The following is a 20,050-nucleotide window of genomic DNA, read 5'->3' on the forward strand; positions in this document are numbered from 1 at the left end:
TGGTAAATTTTATATAATGTATAATTTAACATACACACACACACACACACAAACAAAACAGGAAGGGGAAAACAAAAGCTGGGTTGTACCAGGGCTTAGTAGAAGGGATGGATGAATCAGTTAAGCACAGAGGACTTGGGGTGCCGTGAAAATAGTCTGTATTCTGTATGATACTAAAAGTGTGTATGTGTCATTACATATTTGTAAAAACCCATAGAATATACAACACTAAGAGTGAACAGATATAAACTATGAACTTCTGAAGATTATGAGGTGTCAATGTTGGTTCAATTATTTTAATAAACATACTTCTCTGGCGGGGTATATTGACAGTGGAAGAGGTTGTACATGTGTAGGGGAAGGGAATATATAGGAAATCTCTGTACCTTCTGTTCAACTTTGGTATGAACTCAAAACTGCTCTAAAAGTAGTATCAATTAAAAAAAAAAAACCCAAACATTGCCAATTTGACAGGCAAAAATAGATCCAAACTCTGTTCTAATAAATATTAACAAAATTGGGGGGGAAATAGTCTTTGTGCCCTATGCTACAATTACTTACTTAAGACTCAAAGGGCTTATCACCACTGATCTGTACACTTAAAAATGGTAAAGATGCTAAGCTATGTATGTATATTTTACCTCAATAAAAAAATATTTTTAAAAAGACCCTAAGGGCAATGGACCGGTTTTATTCACCTTTATTACCCAAAGATCTTAAACATGCTAAAAAGCACTCAAAATATGTTAAGTGAAAGGGTGCTTACAGTTCACATACCTTTATTCCAGTATTAGTAGCATCTTTTACAGCTTTTAATAATGTATCATATTTGGGATTAAAAGTGACAGTAAAAGCACAGTCAATAATCCTACCTGAAAGAGAAAAATCTTTAAGTTTACTCATCAGCTAGTCAATTTATCTACTTTATAGCATTTACTCTATTAACCTTGCTAGTTAATAGGAAAACAGAATAATGGGCTCAAAAAAAGTAGAAAGTAAACAAAGGATTTTCATATCACTCCAAGACCAATTCAGTGTTCACCCAGGAAGTTATACAAACATATAAATGTAGGAGACAGAAAATGTACAAGACCCAAATGGCCCTAAATATAGTGCTACTTCTCAAATGTAGTAAAACTTCACGTAAGTAGTTATCTAAGCTAGCTTCCTCGCCTGTTAAGATAACAAAGTATTTACCTGAGAAGGTTTGGGGTAGAAATTATAAAAGCAAACACATATAAAAACATTGATAAACTTAAAAGTTCTATATAAATGTTATTTGTTATTATTCAAATAAATGATGTATGAAACAATGACCCAAATTAAGAAATGTAAGATTATATTTTTCATGCCTTGAGACAAAGGTAATAAGCCTCAATTACCCAACAGTTTTCATTTTATTCCACTTACTGGGCTGCTTTAAAGTAAATCTTAAAATCAGCCTCAAGACTGCTCTACTAAAAAAGTAAGGAGGCAAGAACAAAATTTCAGAGTTCAATATTTATAGCTTCACCTAATAGATAAAAAGTAAGAGTTTTGGGGGGCATTGGAGGGTGGCAGAAATTTTTTCCAAGAACTTACCGCTTATATGTGTTCCAAAATCTATCTTACAGATGTCATCATATTGTAATACTGTTGTGTCACCAGCATTGGGAGTATAATGGGCAGCACAATTATTGAGAGAACATCCGGTAGGAAATGCCAGGCCTGCATTTAAACCATTCTCTTTTATCAACTTGCGCGAACAGTCTTCCAACTTTTCACTAAAATAAAAAAGAAAGAATTTGTTTGCTTTTACATTCTTACCCTTATATACCTTATAGTTCATCAAGTCCAGAAAGTTTGCTAAAATCCTTAAATTATTTTCTGAGAATGATCTGAGCACTAACTTTCTGAATGTAAATAAATAATATTTCTCAGATGCTATGCAAATAGCTCATCTCTAAAAGACAAGGATTCCACTAGAAACCTAGAGAAAACAATCCACTTTTAATTTAGTTTACTAGAGTCTGACTTAGACCAATTTAAATGCTGATTTTATTCATGTTGTATATTTTTAAAACTGTCTGAATCAGAGAATTAAGTTGTCTTTTATACTAATTATTTCCTAAACGGAAAAATTAGGGAAATAATTACTTTTATTGGCTTCTTCATTTCATTATGTTTTATCTCTAAGAATTTGTATTTCTTATTATGAATTGTTAGATGGTAAAATAACAGATTTCCAGATTAAAAATAACAATGACTAATATGTGCATGTGCACTTATGAGTGTACATGTGCACAAAATAGGGTGGCTGAGGTACAAATGTGTGCTTCTCTTATAGTTTTCTCATTACAGTGACACCACAATAACTTAAAAGATATTTCTATAACTTTACTTAAAATAAAGGTTTAGTAAAGTGGTAATGAAAACCAAACACTACAATTGGAGAGTTAGTATTTATAAAAAAAATTGTGGGCCGGGCACGGTGGCTCACGCCTGTAATCCTAGCTCTCTGGGAGGCCGAGGCGGGCAGATTGCTCGAGGTCGGGAGTTCGAAACCAGCCTGAGCAAGAGCAAGACCCCGTCTCTACTATAAATAGAAAGAAACTAATTGGCCAACTAATATATATAGAAAAAATTAGCCGGGCATGGTGGCGCATGCCTGTAGACCCAGCTACTTGGGAGGCTGAGACAGAAGGATTGCTTGAGCCCAGGAGTTTGAGGTTGCTGTGAGCTAGGCTGACGCCACGGCACTCACTCTAGCCTAGGCAACAAAGCCAGACTCTGTCTCAAAAAAAAAAAAAAAAAAAAAAAAAAAAAAAAAAAAATTGTATCATGCTCTTACCAGATTTCTATCATTGTCATCCCAGGCTTGATCCAGCTCATAACATATTTTCTAACTTGTCGATGTGCTTCCGCAGCTTCTCGAAAATCATTCCAAATCTCTTCACTAGCCTGATCTAATGCTTTCTTTTCTTCACTTGTAGTTCTCCAAGCAGCAGTTCGCCTTTAGATTAGGCATAGCATTAAGTATTAGTCATTTAAAAAACAGAAGAACAAGCACAAAAGCCAAAGGAGATAATATACTAAGTAATATAAGGCATTATAATATACTAAGTAATACAAGACATTTTAGATAAAAATACATTACAAATTTAGTTTATGTCAACAAAGTTTCTGAAATAAAGGCATACACTTGCCATCAACCCAAATCAAGTTAAATGTTTTGTAACACTAAGAAGGAAAAATCCTAAGTGAGACTTCATTCACAGTCAAAGGAACTAATATACTGCCAACACAAAATGACAAGAAAGGAAAGAATCAGAAGAGTCCTAGACACAAAGCAGGTAGAAAAAAATGTCATCCTTGAGGTAATATATAGTGAAGAGTCATCAAAACAGCACAACAGGTCTAGGCGCTTGAGCCCAGGAAATTGAGGTTGCTGTGAGCTAGGCTGATGCCATGGCACTCACTCTAGCCTAGGCAACAAAGTGAGACTCTGTCTCAAAATAAATAAATAAAATATATATATATATAATTGTCTGCAAAACTAACTAAAACAAATGTGGAAAAGATAATCTTCATTTGAAGTGTTTACAACATACATAAATTCCTGCCACCTCGTAAATATTTCTTTTTCATATTTTATCATTTTTACCAGTGGATATACAAGAGCAAAGAAAATATAGGTAAAATAAAAATATATATATTTATATATTTTTATATACAATATATAATATCGTACAAATATAAAATATATAAATGAATATATAAAGTATATATTATTTATATATAAATATATATACTACAACAAAGGCATCTGACTATTAATTAGTTCAAACAGCCATAAATATTTCTAAATCTACTGCATGGATAGCTTAAAAGCTAATTATATTATATTTGTACATTTAAAGCACTATATGCCATATATATAAAAGCTATTTAAAAATGTATGCCTTTTGCCCAAAAATAATTAAAACACATGCACATATGACACAAATTCTTTCCTCTGAAAACTGGTACTTAAAGGGTTAAAAAATAAAGCATGTTCTAAGTCTGTCTATAAGAAACTATAGCTGATTCCCAGTTGATAAAACTCTTTTTATAGAATATCAATTACTAAATGTAGAAGGAATGATAGAATTAGAAACACACCATTCTGCAGTCCCCAATGAAAATAAAACAATGATCATCAATGGATATTAAAATAATTAGGCAAAAAGTTGTTAAGAAAAAGATATTCGAATGATACCAAAGTACCAAACAGATTACTTGGAAACTGCAAAAAGAAAAAAGCACCTTTAAAAAAGAGCTGGCTGTCACATTAACCAAGAAAGCAAACACAGTAAAACTAATATTAAGACAGCCTGACATTACATCTAATGCAATGAAGGTCACAATCACTTACTATATATTCATCAAAAATGCTTAATTTAAATCCAGTTTAAGCCTGTTAATACCAAACTCCAGCTTACAGAAAATACAGAAATAGAGGGAAAAGTTTACCACCACTACAAGGAAACATCTAGAGCAGGGGTCCTCAAAACTTTTTAAACAGGGGGCCAGTTCACTGTCCCTCAGACCGTTGAAGGGCTGGACTATAGTTTTAAAAAAACTATGAACAAATTCCTATGCACACTGCACATATCTTATTTTGAAGTAAAAAAACAAACGGACAAAAACACCTGCATGTGGCTCATGGGCCATAGTTTGAGGACGCCTAAACTAGAGAAATCCCCAGAACATGAGACTTTCCACAATTGCCTGGTTTCTTCAAAATCATGCAATGGAGAAATAGAGAAAAAGGTGGGGTTTCTAATCACATGCAATATATGAACCTCAACTGAATCCTGGTTTTGGAAAGTCAACAAACATTACTATAGCTATTAAAAACTGGTTTCAAAAAATTTTAATGATGCAGGAAATGCACAGAGAATGGTAAATTTTTTTCAAAGGCAACTAACCATAATAAACTACATGTGAGAACCACTGGTTATCTAGATAGTCTCAATGAAACTTCCCACAAATTACTAATTACAAAAGGAAAAACAGTAATGATATACTGGAGAAACTGGATAATACCTTAACCAAGCTATAAAAATTACCACCACCAATAAGAAACGAATTGACACTGTATGCTTCCAGATATGACACCCTGAAAAGGACACCGTGTCTTTACTCAGGCCAAAAAAGCACAAGCCAGCTTTCAAATGTTCACAAAAAGTAGTATGTATACAGATTTACCAATTTAACATTTTCTACCTTTGCCATCTATCTTCCAAGAAGAAAACAGACTACTACTTATATATGATATGTAATATGTATACAATGGTCACATTCCATTGAGATAAAGAACAATAAAACAAATGTGGCAAAACAAAGGGAATCTGGGTGAAAAGTATGTGGGAATTCTTTGTACTATTCTTCCTACATATAAGTATGGAATTATTTCAAAATAGGAAGTTAAAAGAAAGAAGAATGAACTTAACCTGGCAGTTAGTTACACAGGTGAATCATTTAATTTTCAATAAAACTTTATTAAAAAACCAATGAAGATACAAACCATATTCAATACCTTACCAATCTATAAGGATACTGATTCTGATCTATTTGCAAATAGTCACCACTGGTTATATGAATGTCAAAAATACTGAGATTTATTAAAGAGCAAACCAAACATAACCACATTATATTACACTTTTGTATTTCTCTAGGACAGTATACAATATTGCAATATTTAAGTACTATTAATACTTCAAGAAATACTATATTAACCACCTGTTAACAATTATAGTAAATCAATGGCTTTCCTCTACTCTAGCAATAAGCATATACAAATGGAAATGAGAAGAAAAATATTTTATTCACATCAGTTAACATAAACCTAAAACACATAAGAATAAATTTAAAAAGAAAGGGTTAGTACCTACCTGGGGAAAAAAACTGAATAAGTGAAAAAAACAAACTATGACATTGAATAGGGCAAGGTGAATAAATTGTCAACTTTCAGAAACTTAATAAATATATAAATATAATGCAATTCTGATGAGAATTCTAACAGGGCATTTCTGCATGTGTGTTTAAGACTGTATGACTTAAAATAGCTAAGTACACAAATAATTGTGTTTGGGTATGTGTAGCAAGAAAGAATGAATTTTCAAATTATCAGCACATATTACAGAGTTTCTGATATCAAATCAAGATACTAGCATAAGGATAGACAAATAGATCAGTGGAGAAGAATAAATAATACAGAAACTGTTTCCAATGTATACATTAGAATATGCCATGTGACAAATGTGCTCATTAAATTCAGCAGGAGGAATTATTTTATAAACAATAAACTGGCTATTCATTGAAAAGAAAAGAAAATTGGTGCTAACCTTATACAAAAAATTCCAGATCAATTAAAGATGTAATAAAATGCAAAGTAAGAGTTCAAGAAAATCTAAGTGACTGCAAGGAACCCAGAAGTATAAAATATGAATATATAATGCATTTCAAAATTTTAAACTTTTGGAAAAGCAAAAGATACCATAAACAAAGCCAACAGTCAAAAGATGCTAGTAGTCTAAATCACTAGTAGTCTAAGAATTGTAAAGTACAAATGTCTTTTTTGATTCAGTAATCGCATTCCTGAAAAACTATCTCATAATAATACAACTACTGGGACAAGAAATTTTATATATAGACACAAATAAAATATACACACACTACCTACCAACCTACCGAGAGAAGTTTATTGCAGAATGGTATACAGTGGCAAAAAATATTGCAAACAAAGTAAATGCCCATCAACTAAAGAACTGTGGAATAAAGTATGGTATATTCACACCAATATTATGAAACCATCCAAAACAATAGAGCTACTCTAATTGACTTGAAGGACTCCCAACAGGTAGTGCTGAAGGAGAAAAGCAAGGTAGAAGAAAGTATGCCTATGATTTCATTTTTGTAAAACAAACAATGACCAAAACACTCCCCTTACATAAACAGACACAGATGTACACATATATGAGCATAGAAAAAACATGGAAGGCTACCTGCTAGGTGGTTAACATGGGTCTGGAAGGAAGGTAAAGAAGAGAGGGAACAAGCAAAAAAAAAAAAAAATTAAAAGATTATATTTAAAAATAAATGTGATCACATCATATGTACTATGAGAATTTATTAATGTAAAATTATATGTATTTTTGACATTTTAAAAATAGATGCTTTAAGATAAAGATAGCAATTGATGAATTCAAATTCAAAAAAAAAAGATGCCCATGCCATAAAATTCCAAAATTGTACAAATTTATTCCCTAAGAACATTCACAACTGAGAATTAGGAAGAAGGTGAAAATACAGCAACATTCGTTCTTTTCTGTGTTTAAGAAAAAGCAATGTCTTTATAGGCCACAAAACAATGCTACAGTAGAAGCTTTCTTAACCAACTATTGCAACCACTGGATTAATCAATGCTCTTAATTCCCTCTGTAAAACTTACTGACCAATGCTCACGGTATTGTGAATATCTGTGGCTGACAGGTTACTATTCTGAATAACAGCAGCTAACTTACTTAATGTTCATTACACATCTGTTACTCTTCTAAGTGCTTTACATACATTGTTATTCCTCAAAACAACCCTACAGAGTGCCCATTTTATAGATGAGGAAATGAAAGCACACACAGGATAAATTACTTGCCCAAGTCACAAAGCTAGTAAGTGTTAGAACTGGCATTCAAATGTAGACAATTTGGTCCCAGCTTCCATGCTTTCTCAATCAGTCTGCGTAATGTCACTATGAGCTTCTGCTGACCAGAGGAAATGGATCCTTATAGAATAATTCTAAGAATCAGGCAAATTTGTTTCATCTGTACTTGTTACTGTAATTACATAATTTAATAATATGTTACACAAAAATAATTGTTTCTATGAAAACTAAACTATTCTGAAAAGTCTCAATAAACAAATGTCATAAAAAAACACTCCTGTCAAATTAAGTGTAGATAAGAACTATAAAAATATAGGCATCAACCCTTAGATCTATTCAGTTCTTGCTCCTCTTCACAGAAACCCAAAATGGAAATTGTAGATAATGCATTATGAATATAGTTTATGGGGGAAGGGGATGAAATTCAATGCAAACTTGTGCTCAAATATTGAGAGGCTAAAAGCAAATTTAAGTTAACCTTTATCTACAAAGATTTTTTTTTTTTTTGAGACAGAGTCTCACTCTGTTGCCCAGGCTAGAATGAGTACCGTGGTGTCAGTCTAGCTCACAGCAACCTCAAACTCCTGGGCTCAAGCAATCCTCCCACCTCAGCCTCCCACGTAGCTGGGACTACAGGCATGTGCCACCATGCCCGGCTAATTTTTTCTATATATATATTAGTTGGCCAATTAATTTCTTTCTATTTATGGTGGAGACGGGGTCTTCCTCTTGCTTAGGCTGGTTTCAAACTCCTGACCTCGAACAATCCGCCCGCCTCGGCCTCCCACAGTGCTAAGATTACAGGCGTGAGCCACCTCGCCCGGCCTACAAAGATTTTTATTCTTTACGATCCCCACCGTAACATACTCTTTTCATTAACCAACCTGCTACTGGTCCCAATCATTTTGGATAAGAGGGCTTCTACTGTATTTTCTTTGCAATAATTTCATAAGCTTTAATTAAAGTAGTGAAGCAAAGTTCTGAGAAAAATTAAATCTGCTTTATTGCTAAGCTACAACTGTCAAAAGTCAAATTAGAAGTTATTTTATGATCCTTACCCATCTTGTGTGGGTGGGTATTCGCACTCTTGTCCTTTGGGAAACACACCATTAGGATACAGGTCACATATTGGAACTGAGGGAGGGTCTGTCTGAGCTTTTGCTGTGAGATACAAATAAAGCATTAGCTTTTGTAGTTAAAAATAAAATCAAGCAATTATTACAGTTTTCTCAGTTCCTAATGGTTGTTATTACATGTCCTGATTTTAAGGAACCTCTTTGCCATCACCTTACAGTTAAAAACAGAAGATACTTCACCATGCTGGCCACCTCCTCTCTGATTTACTGCTGCTTGAGGAAATAAATCTTCAACTCCTCAGAACTCCATTATGTATTTAAACAATATAGGCCCTGGCAAAAAAACACACTTCTAATGTTTTCATCTTCATTAACTACATCAGAGGTGGAATAGCACAGAAAGGTTGGCTTTTACAAATAAAAACCAAACAATAAGAAAATCCTATAACAATAAAATAAAAATAGAAATTATGTATTAATAAAGTAAGTGAAAAACTACTATTTAAAGGGCACATTAGGAATAAACATTAAGAGCATATAAAATCAATGCTGGTCTTCTGAAATCTTATTTATATCAAACTAGTATCTCATCACCCCCCAGCTTTATCTCATCTACAAATCTGATAAAGATGCCTTTTTTTAAAAAAAAATTTTTTTGAGATAGAGTCTCACTGTGTTGCCTGGGCTAGAGTGCTGTGGCGTCAGCCTAGCTCACAGCAACCTCAAACTCCTGGGCTCAAGCAATCCTTCTGCCTCAGCCTCCCAAGTAGCTGGGACTACAGGCATGCACCACCATGCCCGGCTAATTTTTTCTATATATTTTTATTTGGCCAATTAATTTCTTTCTATTTTTAGTAGAGACAGGGTCTTGCTCTTGCTCATGCTGGTCTCGAACTCCTGACCTTGAGCGATCCTCCTGCCTCGGCCTCCCAGAGTACAAGGATTACAGGCACGAGCCACCTAAAAGATGCCTTTTATATTGTTCACAAATTAAGATCTGATAAAGGACTCAAAAAGATCATTAGAGAAAAAACAGAATTTGCTGTAAGAACATCAGAGTTGAAGTCTAGCCTTTACCACTTATTAACTGTGACTTGGACACAAGGCTAAATGGTGCCACGCCTCAGTCTCCTCATCTACAAAATGAAGAAGCAGGTAAAATCCTGGATAACCTTTGAAAATTATAATACACTATATCTAAGCCATCATATAAAACTATGAATGATCTATAATAACTATTATTTATGATTCTCTCACAGCATAGATGAGGAAAATGAGGGCAGTGAACTGCCCATGATGCCATTATTTGCCTTATTCCAGAAGTGGTTTAAGGTAGCCTATCAGGATATCAAAAATACAAAAATGAGACATCAGAATAAATTAGAAAGCAAAAATTAAAAGAAAAAGAACATAAAATAGAATCTGAAATAAGGCCAATACAAAACCACAGATTTGGCTCTAAACCCTCCAACAGCCAACATCAAAAAAAAAAAAAAAAAAGCCAGGTTATCTGCACACTTCATGATGTTTCTGATATAAAACAGACCAACCACTCAGGTATATAAAACAGCCAATTAATTACTCAGGTAAAGCACAATTATTCTTGAGTCTAAGACCAGGAAAAAAAGAGTGTCTTTAAAGAGTGCTCATATAGAACTATAATGAACAATACATTCAACAACATCCTCAGAGGAGACACACAAAGGCTGATGGTATCATACTCAAACATCTGTCTGTGGAAGAATTCTATCAAGGGCAAATACAAAACAGTCCCTTAACACTCCTCTCCACTGGTCTGTCTCCATAAGGGAGCAATTTCAGAGTACTTACAGAAATAGGTATCTCTTAAGTCATTCTCAGGTAATATACCATTTCTCACAGTCACATCCTTAACAATTTCTGAGTGGAAAGATTAGGACATAATCTCTGGAAGATTCCTGGAATCCAAGTAACTTGTAGTCATTAAATACAGATTCACATGCCTTCATAGGCTAAGGGAAGGGCTCACATCCTCTCTTGAGAGTAGAAGTATCGAGCAAGAATGGATGCAAGAACAGAAAGAAAGCTATCTCTCCTCCACCTGGAGATATATCACAGAAATGGCTGACAGAGGCAATAGTCTCCTTAAAAAATAATTTAAGTACTTCTCTCAATATAGATAAAAACAAAAATCAGCAGGGTGTGATGGCTCATAACTGTAATCCCAGTGCTTTGGGAGGCTGAGGTGGGAGGATTGCTTGAGGTCAGGAGTTCAAGACCAGCCTGAGCAAGAACCCCTCTGAAACTTCTCCTCGCCTCTACAAAAAATAGACAAATTAGCCAAGCATGGTGGTGTGTGCCTGTAGTCCCAGCTACTCGGGAGGCTGAGGCAGGAGGACTGCCTGAGCCCAGGAGTCTGAGGTTGCTGTAAGCTATGAAGATGCCACTTTACTCACACTCAAGCTAGGCAGACAGAGTAACATTCTGTCTCCAAAGGAAAAAAAAGGAAGTCAAGCCCCCAAAATTCTGATTCATAAAATTTTAGCCTGAAAGATTTTAAAGAAAAGTATAACCAGACATTAAGTGGTCCCTAATACCCAATAGCCCAAAGGGCATCCAAGATTAGAACTTAAGTGCTCTGATCTTAACCTTTATTCCTCAATGCTATAGAATCTCCTTCAGTCTACCTAATACATTTTCACAGCCCTGTAGATGTTTGGTTATGCCATTTATAGAAACACAAAACAAGTAGGGTCACAGTTTATACAAATTTGAAATACTACAATACAGAAGTTACTAATAAAAAAATCTCACTATATGCAAACTTTTTAAATAATGGGACTCCTTGTTAAATATTCATCAAGAATTTTCTAATTTCAAAGCTGGCAGGTAAGGCTGGGCACGGTGGCTCACGCCTGTAATCCTAGCACTCTGGGAGGCCGAGGCAGGCAGATTGCCTGAGGTCAGGAGTTCGAAACCAGCCTGAGCAAGAGCGAGACCCCATCTCTACTATAAATAGAAAGAAATTAATTGGCCAACTGATATATATAGAAAAAATCAGCGGGGCATGGTGGCACGTGCCTGTAGTCCCAGCTACTTGGGAGGCTAAGGCAGGAGGATCGCTTGAGCCTAGGAGTTTGAGGTTGCTGTCAGCTAGGCTGACGCCATGGCACTCTAGCCTGGGCAACACAGTGAGCCTCTGTCTCAAAAAAAAAAAAAAAAAAAAAAAGCTGGCAGGTAAATCACAAACTATGTTTACTCTATTACCATACAGTGGCACCACTTTAGCCATAGATGACAAAATTATTCCTTGAATTATATAAGTTTTTTAAATTATAAATTTTTAGAAACTCATCCTTAACTTACAGTAAACCAATTCATACTGACATCCCTCAGCTGAGTAACAGCTAAAGAAAACACCAAAAAGATTGTTAAATCAAAGTATTTGCTAAATAATTATTAGTGTCACTGAATTCCACCTCTATTAAGCCTAAGTTTATTTCCCTGACATATTATCAGGACCTAAGCAACTTCAAACCTACTCTTGAAACCTGTTGGTTAATAATCATTTTTAATTTATCAAGTAAGATTAAGACACTAACGTCCTCTCTTCTTCTTCTTCTTTTTCTTCTTTTTTCCAGTTGTTCCATCCCCATCACCATCTCCATCTCCATCTAAGAAAAGACAAGTTCAAACACATACTCATTTAAACCTCATAGTGCAAGTAGACAAGTATTCAGTTTATTCAATCAATCAATCAATAAATGAATGTTCTTTTAGTTTATTTTATCTTGTTTATACCTGTTCTTTCACTGAAATAATAGGAAGCAACAGTATAGCCAAGAGGGAAATAACATGATCTAGGAGTTATATGGGTTGAACAATATGAAAACACCAACAATTTGATTTTCAGTGTCCCTCATGCATCATATAATCTAATTCACATATTCTGTACTACAATTTTAACAGCAGCCTTCTTCATTGCATTAAATGTTTGTTGAGTTCTTAAGTGCCAGGCAACAGGGATAGAAGAGGAAACAAGATAGTTTTTGCTCCAGAAAAACATTCAGTGTCTACCATATTGCTACATATCCTAGGTTCAACCTAAAACAAATGATTCAAGATGTATAACCAATTTTAAACACATACTACAAATCTTCCCAACTGTGTGACCTTAGATAAGTTATTTAGCCTCTCTCTACCATGGTTTCTTCATGTTTAAAATGTGGTTAAGAAGGTCCTTCTTTCATACTCTTATCTTCTGAGGCTAATTTACCTTATTCAATGTCCAATGTCTACATTCAGTATAGAATAATAGCCACCATTTACTGAACTTTTTATGCCAGGATGGCTTCAAAGCTAGGACCTGAATACATTTACTATATATGCTTATGGTTCGTTCCAACCATTATATCATGTTGCAGTTTGTTTTTACATGTCTTTCTTTCATGGCATCCCAGGACACTCTTCACAGGCAGAAGACTGTTCATGTTTATTTCTGTATTAATTACTATGTCAAAATCAATTGATATTTGCTGAATGACAAATACACAGCCATAGGCAAAAAAAAAAAGAAAGAACCTCAACCTTTATCTTGCACTACATAGAAAAATAAATTCTAAATGGACCATAGACCTAGACTAACAGCTAAAAATATATAAAACTTCTTGAAGAGAACACAGAAAATCTTCATGACCTTAGAGACAACAATAATTTAAGTTTTTGGACAGGACACAAAAAGCACTACTCATAAATTAAAAAACAGATAAACTGGGCATCATCAAAATTGAGATTGTGCTACAAACAATACCATTAACAAAGTAAAAAGGCATTTCACTGCATGAGAGAAAATAGTTATAAAACACATATTTCATAAACAACTGTATCCAGAATATACAAAGAACTATTACAACTCAGTAAGATGACAATCTAATAAAATATGGACAAACGATTTGAACAGTTCACCAAAGATACATGAAAGGCAAATAAAAGCATGAAAAGATGCTCAATATCATGAGGAAGTGCAAATTAAAACCGCGATGGCATATCACTACAAAAAAACCAACAATACCAAGTCCCTACAAGGACAGGAAAAACTAGAACTCTCGACCATTGCTGACAGGAATGCAAAATGGTACATCCACTTTGGAAACAGTTTAACTGTTTCTTAAGAGGTTGAACACATACCATATGCCCAGCAACCCACTCCTACATATTTACCCTGGAGAAATGAAAACATTTCTACACAAAGACCTGCATGCAAATATTCACAGTAACTTTATTCATAATAGACAAAACCTAGAAACATCTCAAATATCCTGCAATTATAAATGGATAAACAAATTAAGACTACTACTCAGCAATAAAAAGGAAATGTACTACCAAAATATATGCAACAACTAGATGACTTTCAAAAGTATTATGCTAAATTTAACAAGCCAAACACAAAAGGCTGCATACTGAATAATTCCATTTATATGATACTGTAGAAGAGGCAAAACTATAGGAACAGGGTCAAGGATAAGCATGTGGAGCATGTGGAGCAAGAGAACTGACTACAAGAGGACACAAGGGAACGTTTTTGTGAAGATGGAAATGTTAAACAGAAATGATCTATATCTTGGTTCTGGTAGCGGTTACACAATTGCATACTTTTTCAAAACTCACCAAACTATACATTTAAAAAGGATGACTATTATTTTAAACAATTTATGTGTTATAGGCCTGACTCAACATTTATTGAATGAATTACCTCCAGCACATTGCCAGATGCCCACAGGATCAACTTTTCATACCGATAACCCAGTTTTTAATTCAACACATCCAAAATTACACTCATACCCTCTTCTTTGCCCCCAATCTCTAAACAGTTCCCACTCCCAACTTCATTATTTCAGTCAACAGCACCAATACCCTGAAGTCTCCTAATGCCTCTCTTTTCTGCTCCCCAATGAAAGTCTCCAAGTCCTTTGAATTCTGCTTCCACACTACTGTTCCATTATACTCTTCCTTTCCATTCCTATTCATGAACATCAGTTTTAATCTTCATTACCACATGCCTAGGCTATTACTATGTGGCCTCTAAGATAATTTCTTGCCTTTTCTATACATTTTTCTCTCCTATAAACAACTCTGCATATATATGAAGCCTAAAGTATTTGTTTATAACATTCTTAGAAGTGCTCAATGGCTTCCTCAGTGAATCATCTCATATGGATGGTTTGTACTGTTCATTATGCTTCCAATAATTTCTCAGCACTATCCCTACCCAAAATGGTCTCCTCTATTTGGTTTTAAGTCCTATTCCTTCCAATGAGCCTTCCTTTAGCATTCAGCCTACAACTCCACCTCCAAATTTCAATACATCTTATTGCAGGTATTCAAATACCTTTCACCTCTGTTTGTCTCTCTACTATACCCAGATTCTGAAATACTAGCTTTCCATTTTCTCAAAGACCTCCCATTGCTTGACATATTATGCTAAAAAAACAAAACAAAACCCCCAAACCAAAAACCTCTCATAACAGATTAGTATTGGCTGATCCTGATTATTGAAATTAATTAGGAAAATGACTAGCTCAAACTGGAGAAAACTACAAATATTCCTAAAATCTTTTTAATACACTGAAAATTTCCAATCTGACAAAAATTTTCCTTTCAATGTCAAAAGATTCATACAACTTCACAGTGGTGCAATGGAGTAAGATACACTTCAAGATTAGCACTGTGATACTGTACACACAGTGAGTCTACAGCAACCCATTATATTACTTTCAATTTTCAAACCCTTTTCTTGTTAATAGCTCAAAATATGTTCCTAATCTGAAGCATAAACCAAGGTTGAATGGAGAAGAAGTTTGCTTAAAGGAAAAGGAAAAGCTAACAATTCTCTTGGACCTTGGCACTTTTTTTCCACCAACTGCTGACTGTAAGCTTCTTGAGGGTAGAAAACATCTTTTTAAAGGAAAAACTACTACTCTACATCACCCTATCAGAATAAAGTATAGCCCCTATTAATGGGTGATACGCATAATAACCCCAGGCTAGCAATGCTTGAGGTGCAGCAGTTGGTCATGGCACTATATAACTATAAATTCAAAGAATGGCAAAGTTCCATCTCCCCTTCTGCCAAAAGAAGCTGTAAAATAATAACTTGTCTTTCCTAATCATCTCTCCCTCCACTGTCTTACTGATAGCATCAATTACTAGAATTCCAGCAGTTACTGTCTTAAAAGAAATCTTATAACACCCAAATACCCACAAGGAGCTAGGGTCAGGGAATTTGTAACAGACTTTGGAAGTACTCCAATATGCTCTTTTGAGAATGAAGAGAGGTAGCTTTGGTATAGAGAGTAAAAGGAACAGACTTGGAGTCATGCGCGAGCTTTGACATTCTGGGTGTATTCTATACATACTTGCTGTGTTACATTAGGTAAATCACATAACCATACCTTCCCTAGCTGTAAAATGAGAATAGAACCTATTTTGCTTGGTTTTGTGAGGTTAAAATGAGAATGCATGTGAAAGTAACCTGGAAAAGTGCCTTGTATACACTAGTTGCTCAGTAAGTATCAGTTAAATAAACAACCCCTCCATTTTATCTTATTAATAACCACCACTTGGCCTTCTACCAAGTACATTTTTAAAAGTTGAGATAAGTTGAGATCTATACTATCTGAGCAGCTAATTAACATGTTCAACTTTTTAAAGAGTTGCTAATATATACTTTTTTTGAAAAAAAGAGATGGGATCTCACTCTGTCACCCTGGCTGGAGTGCACTGTTCTGATCATAGCTTACTGCTGCACAAACTCCTGGACTCAAGCAATCTTCCCGCCCAGCCTCCTGACTAGCTGGGACTACAGGTGACCAGCTGGGACTATAGCCGTGAGCCACCACGCCCAGCTATCTTTTCCTTTTTATCTGTGACATTAACAGAGCCCTTAAAGAGTGAAATGTCAGGAAATAAGACTATCTGGACAAATAAATAGATTCTGTTTAGAGAATGTCACATCTTCCAGCTTTTCTAACCAGAAAGATCAAATTAACTATTTACCTTCATCATCATCATCTCTTTCTTTCTCTTCCAAAGTTTGTCTTTCCAATTGTCTTGCTACCTCATCCACTGAGGTTCCTGATTCTTTATCAGGTTCTTGTTGCCCTGCTGATCAAATAAAATAGTATAAGTTAAATCTGATACAGATACTTTCTCCTACTAGAGTATGTTCTAACAATCCTGGAGAATTCAAAATCCTTTCCTCATAAGTGCACAAGGGAAAAGAAAAACAGAAGCATTACTGTAAACATAATAGAATTTGTTTAATGACAGAAAAATCTTTCATATCTAATATTGTCCATTCATTAATTCACTGAACAATAAATATATCCATTACACATGTTAGCAACTAAAAGATAAACAAAAGTATGAGTTACACCCTATCCTCAAGTACTTTAACTTTTAAAAGTATTCAGAATTAGACTCCAAACAGTTTAATTACTAGACAGATACTTAACATAGGCAATAAGTAAGTGTGGAGAACTTAGGAAGGGGATTCATTTGCAACACGATGCGGGGGAGGGCACTTCTGAGCTTCATGAAGAAATGCCCTGATAGGCTGAGTAAAATTAAAATCAAAATAAGTAAGAAACAATAGTCCATTACTAAAAATCAAAATTCCTGAACATCTAAGCACAAGACCAGGTCCTTTATCTGGAAGTGATTACAACCTAACTGTAAGAGCAATATGTTATGCGTGGAAAGAAAAAGTATTATCAGGTAGCACATAATGAAGTGACATTCTGGCTTACTGAAGAGAATTCATACTGCGAAATACAACTGTTAAAAGTATATTGGGGCCAGTCAACTGAACACCATGCAGAACAAACTGCAGTTTATATTTCATCTGAAAGCCAGGAACAGCCACCAGACTATGTCCTGGGGTTAAATTTTGCTATAGAAGAGTCTCAACAATGCTACAACTCAATCTCTTCCACTCCCTTCTAATCAAAATTTCAGAAAGATGTAGACTAGCCCTTTACAACAACCTCTCAAACTCCGTATTAATCACTTCTGGCCTCTCCATTTTCCTCTTTCTTTCTGTGGCTGATTTTAACTAGAAATAGGTAAAAATATATTTTTTTAAGTGAAAGACCTTGTGCAACAAAACAATGACTTCTCAAAATGCAACTTTTAAGTTCCTACCTCATAACATCCCACTGTAAACTTTCAACTGTTTTCCTTGCCTTACCAATGGATTTACAGGACACCGCCCGAAAAGTTCCATTCTGAGCCACAGAATATCCTACCTCCACTATCACAATCGGGGCCTGAAGGCCCTAAAGCTTGACTCTGCTGTGAGATTAGGCAAGTGAAAATTCGCACCACCACAAATCCTGCAATTACTCAATGACATGAGCGCACGGGCACACACACACCCCAGAAGTGCAGCCCGCAACAAAAATCCCAGTGAAAACAGGATGGTGGGGGGAGATGTGATCGGGCATTACATTCGCCCACACTGCTCCCACCCTGAACGAAAATACGTCCCAGTTTGCCCCAGCCAAGAGGCGGCAAAACGGGTCAGAACCGGATTTTTGAGTTGGCCAAACCGCGCGGAAGATGGTGGGGCTGTGCTCTGTGTCATTTCAAGACCGTGCCACGGTCTGTGTGGGAGCTGAGTTCCGGCAGTATAAGGACTTGGGCCCAGCGACCCCAGAGCTACCACACGCGAACTGAGGCACACTTTTCTCCCCACCCCCACCGGCCCTCCAGTCCCACAGGAGATGCCGCCTCCTCCCTGGATTGGGAATCTGTAGTCCAGCCCTGCCACCCTCTCAGGCTTGGGTATCAGTCTAGCCCGAGGCTCCGGGTCCCCGGTCCCTGCAACTCCCGCCGGGCCTGCGCCAAGCCATTTGGCCATTCCTGACGGGAACTGGGAAAACATAAAACTCCTTTTACCTGCAGCAACCCCTTTACTCTTCTTCTTCTTCCGTCTTTTTTTCTTGGCTGCTTCCTCAGCCGTAGAGGCAGCTCCCTCCTCCCTGTCGTCCGGATCCAAGTCGCCATTCAGGTGGCTCCCGGAGGCCGCTGCCTCCTCCACGCCCGCCATGTTGCCGGAGACAGCGCGAGGGAATGAGACACAGCGGCGAGGGCCCGCTCCTTCTTCACCCACCTACACCAACGGCGCCGGAAGCTGCTCTCGATGGTGGGGCGCAGGGAATGCTGGGACGGAGGAGGACTCGACCGAGGGTGTGCGGCGAGCCTCAGGCCAGGCGTTCCTGCGTCTCCGCCTGGAACCCATCCTGGGCGTGCCAAGCTGCAGTAGGCTGGGGCCAGACCCGACTCCTGCCTTGCCCAGCGATTTGGGCGTTCCTGGTGCAATTCGACCTGCGTAGGGTCAAGTTTAAAGGTGTTCTTCAGCTCCAGAATAAGCTGTCGATGCCTGTGCCTGCCCTGTGAACAAGGGATATTCATATCTTTAATGACTCAAAAGGACTATGTTGATATTCACAATTACAGTTCACGGCAAGGCAGTCTAGGCACTTGAGATAATTTTAGACGCTGAAGTTCCGTGTTAGTTTGTTGTACTACTATGATCCCTGACGGTTCCATATGGGATCCCCTCACAGTCCGCTCACTTTCCAATTCATGACAAGAATTACAGGTTTGGACGCACGGGGACATAGAGCCTCTCCCATTAATGCGAAAGATGACACTCCAATTTCTCTATTTCTGGTCACCTTCCCTTTGGATTTAGGCCGTTTCACCAGACTGTAAGTGAATTTTGCCCATTTCTTTACCTCTGACCTATTATGAGAGAGCCCATGTTAAAACTGCAGTTTGAGATTTAGTTTGTGGCCTATGTGGATTGTGATTGGCTGCCTGCACCAACTCCTTCTCAGTTTCTCCTGAATATGGCTTTTTGTCCATCCAGACGGTTTAGGTGTTTTCATCAGCTTTAAACTAGGCACCAAGCTTCACAGGCATCAGAATGTCTTTAAAGGCCTTCTTGCCAGTAGTTTTACAGTAAACCTTACACAGGCCCTGACCACAACTGCATAAATGTATATTATCTGCATTAAAGGTTCAGACAGTACCTATCCAATCCTACTAAAAACTACTTCTCTTATTCCTTTACATATTTTAATTTCTCTCTCTAAATCTATCTCTATTTGGATTTTTAAATTGCTTTCTCTGTATGGGTTGTATGCCTATTTGAAAATAATAAACAAACAGCTTGATCTGGTTGATAGCTAGCAACATAAAATTTGCTAAACCAAATACAATACCAAAAAATAGAAGTAGCTTCCAT

At 36.3% G+C, this 20,050-nt stretch overlaps 1 protein-coding gene across 2 annotated transcripts in view; it reads right to left on the minus strand.

Moving 5' to 3' along the window:
- Window positions 1-19,055, minus strand: part of METAP2 (methionyl aminopeptidase 2) — a 31,825-nt gene extending 12,770 nt beyond the window's left edge. The window contains exons 1-7 of one of the 2 annotated variants that reach the window (XM_020287912.2): window positions 18,697-19,055; window positions 16,795-16,899; window positions 12,342-12,413; window positions 8,743-8,845; window positions 2,831-2,992; window positions 1,582-1,763; window positions 778-872 (exon numbers count right to left, since the gene is read on the minus strand). In XM_020287912.2, coding sequence (XP_020143501.2) covers window positions 778-872; window positions 1,582-1,763; window positions 2,831-2,992; window positions 8,743-8,845; window positions 12,342-12,413; window positions 16,795-16,899; window positions 18,697-18,847 — 870 coding nt within the window. In that variant the 5' untranslated portion in view covers window positions 18,848-19,055. Of the gene's footprint in view, window positions 1-777; window positions 873-1,581; window positions 1,764-2,830; window positions 2,993-8,742; window positions 8,846-12,341; window positions 12,414-16,794; window positions 16,903-18,696 lie in introns of both variants that reach the window. The other variant, XM_012775313.2, reaches the window with a different exon arrangement.
- Window positions 19,056-20,050: the final 995 nt, after the last annotated feature.

Source organism: Microcebus murinus, chromosome 10, assembly GCF_040939455.1.
Source record: "Microcebus murinus isolate Inina chromosome 10, M.murinus_Inina_mat1.0, whole genome shotgun sequence".
NCBI lineage: Eukaryota > Metazoa > Chordata > Mammalia > Primates > Cheirogaleidae > Microcebus > Microcebus murinus.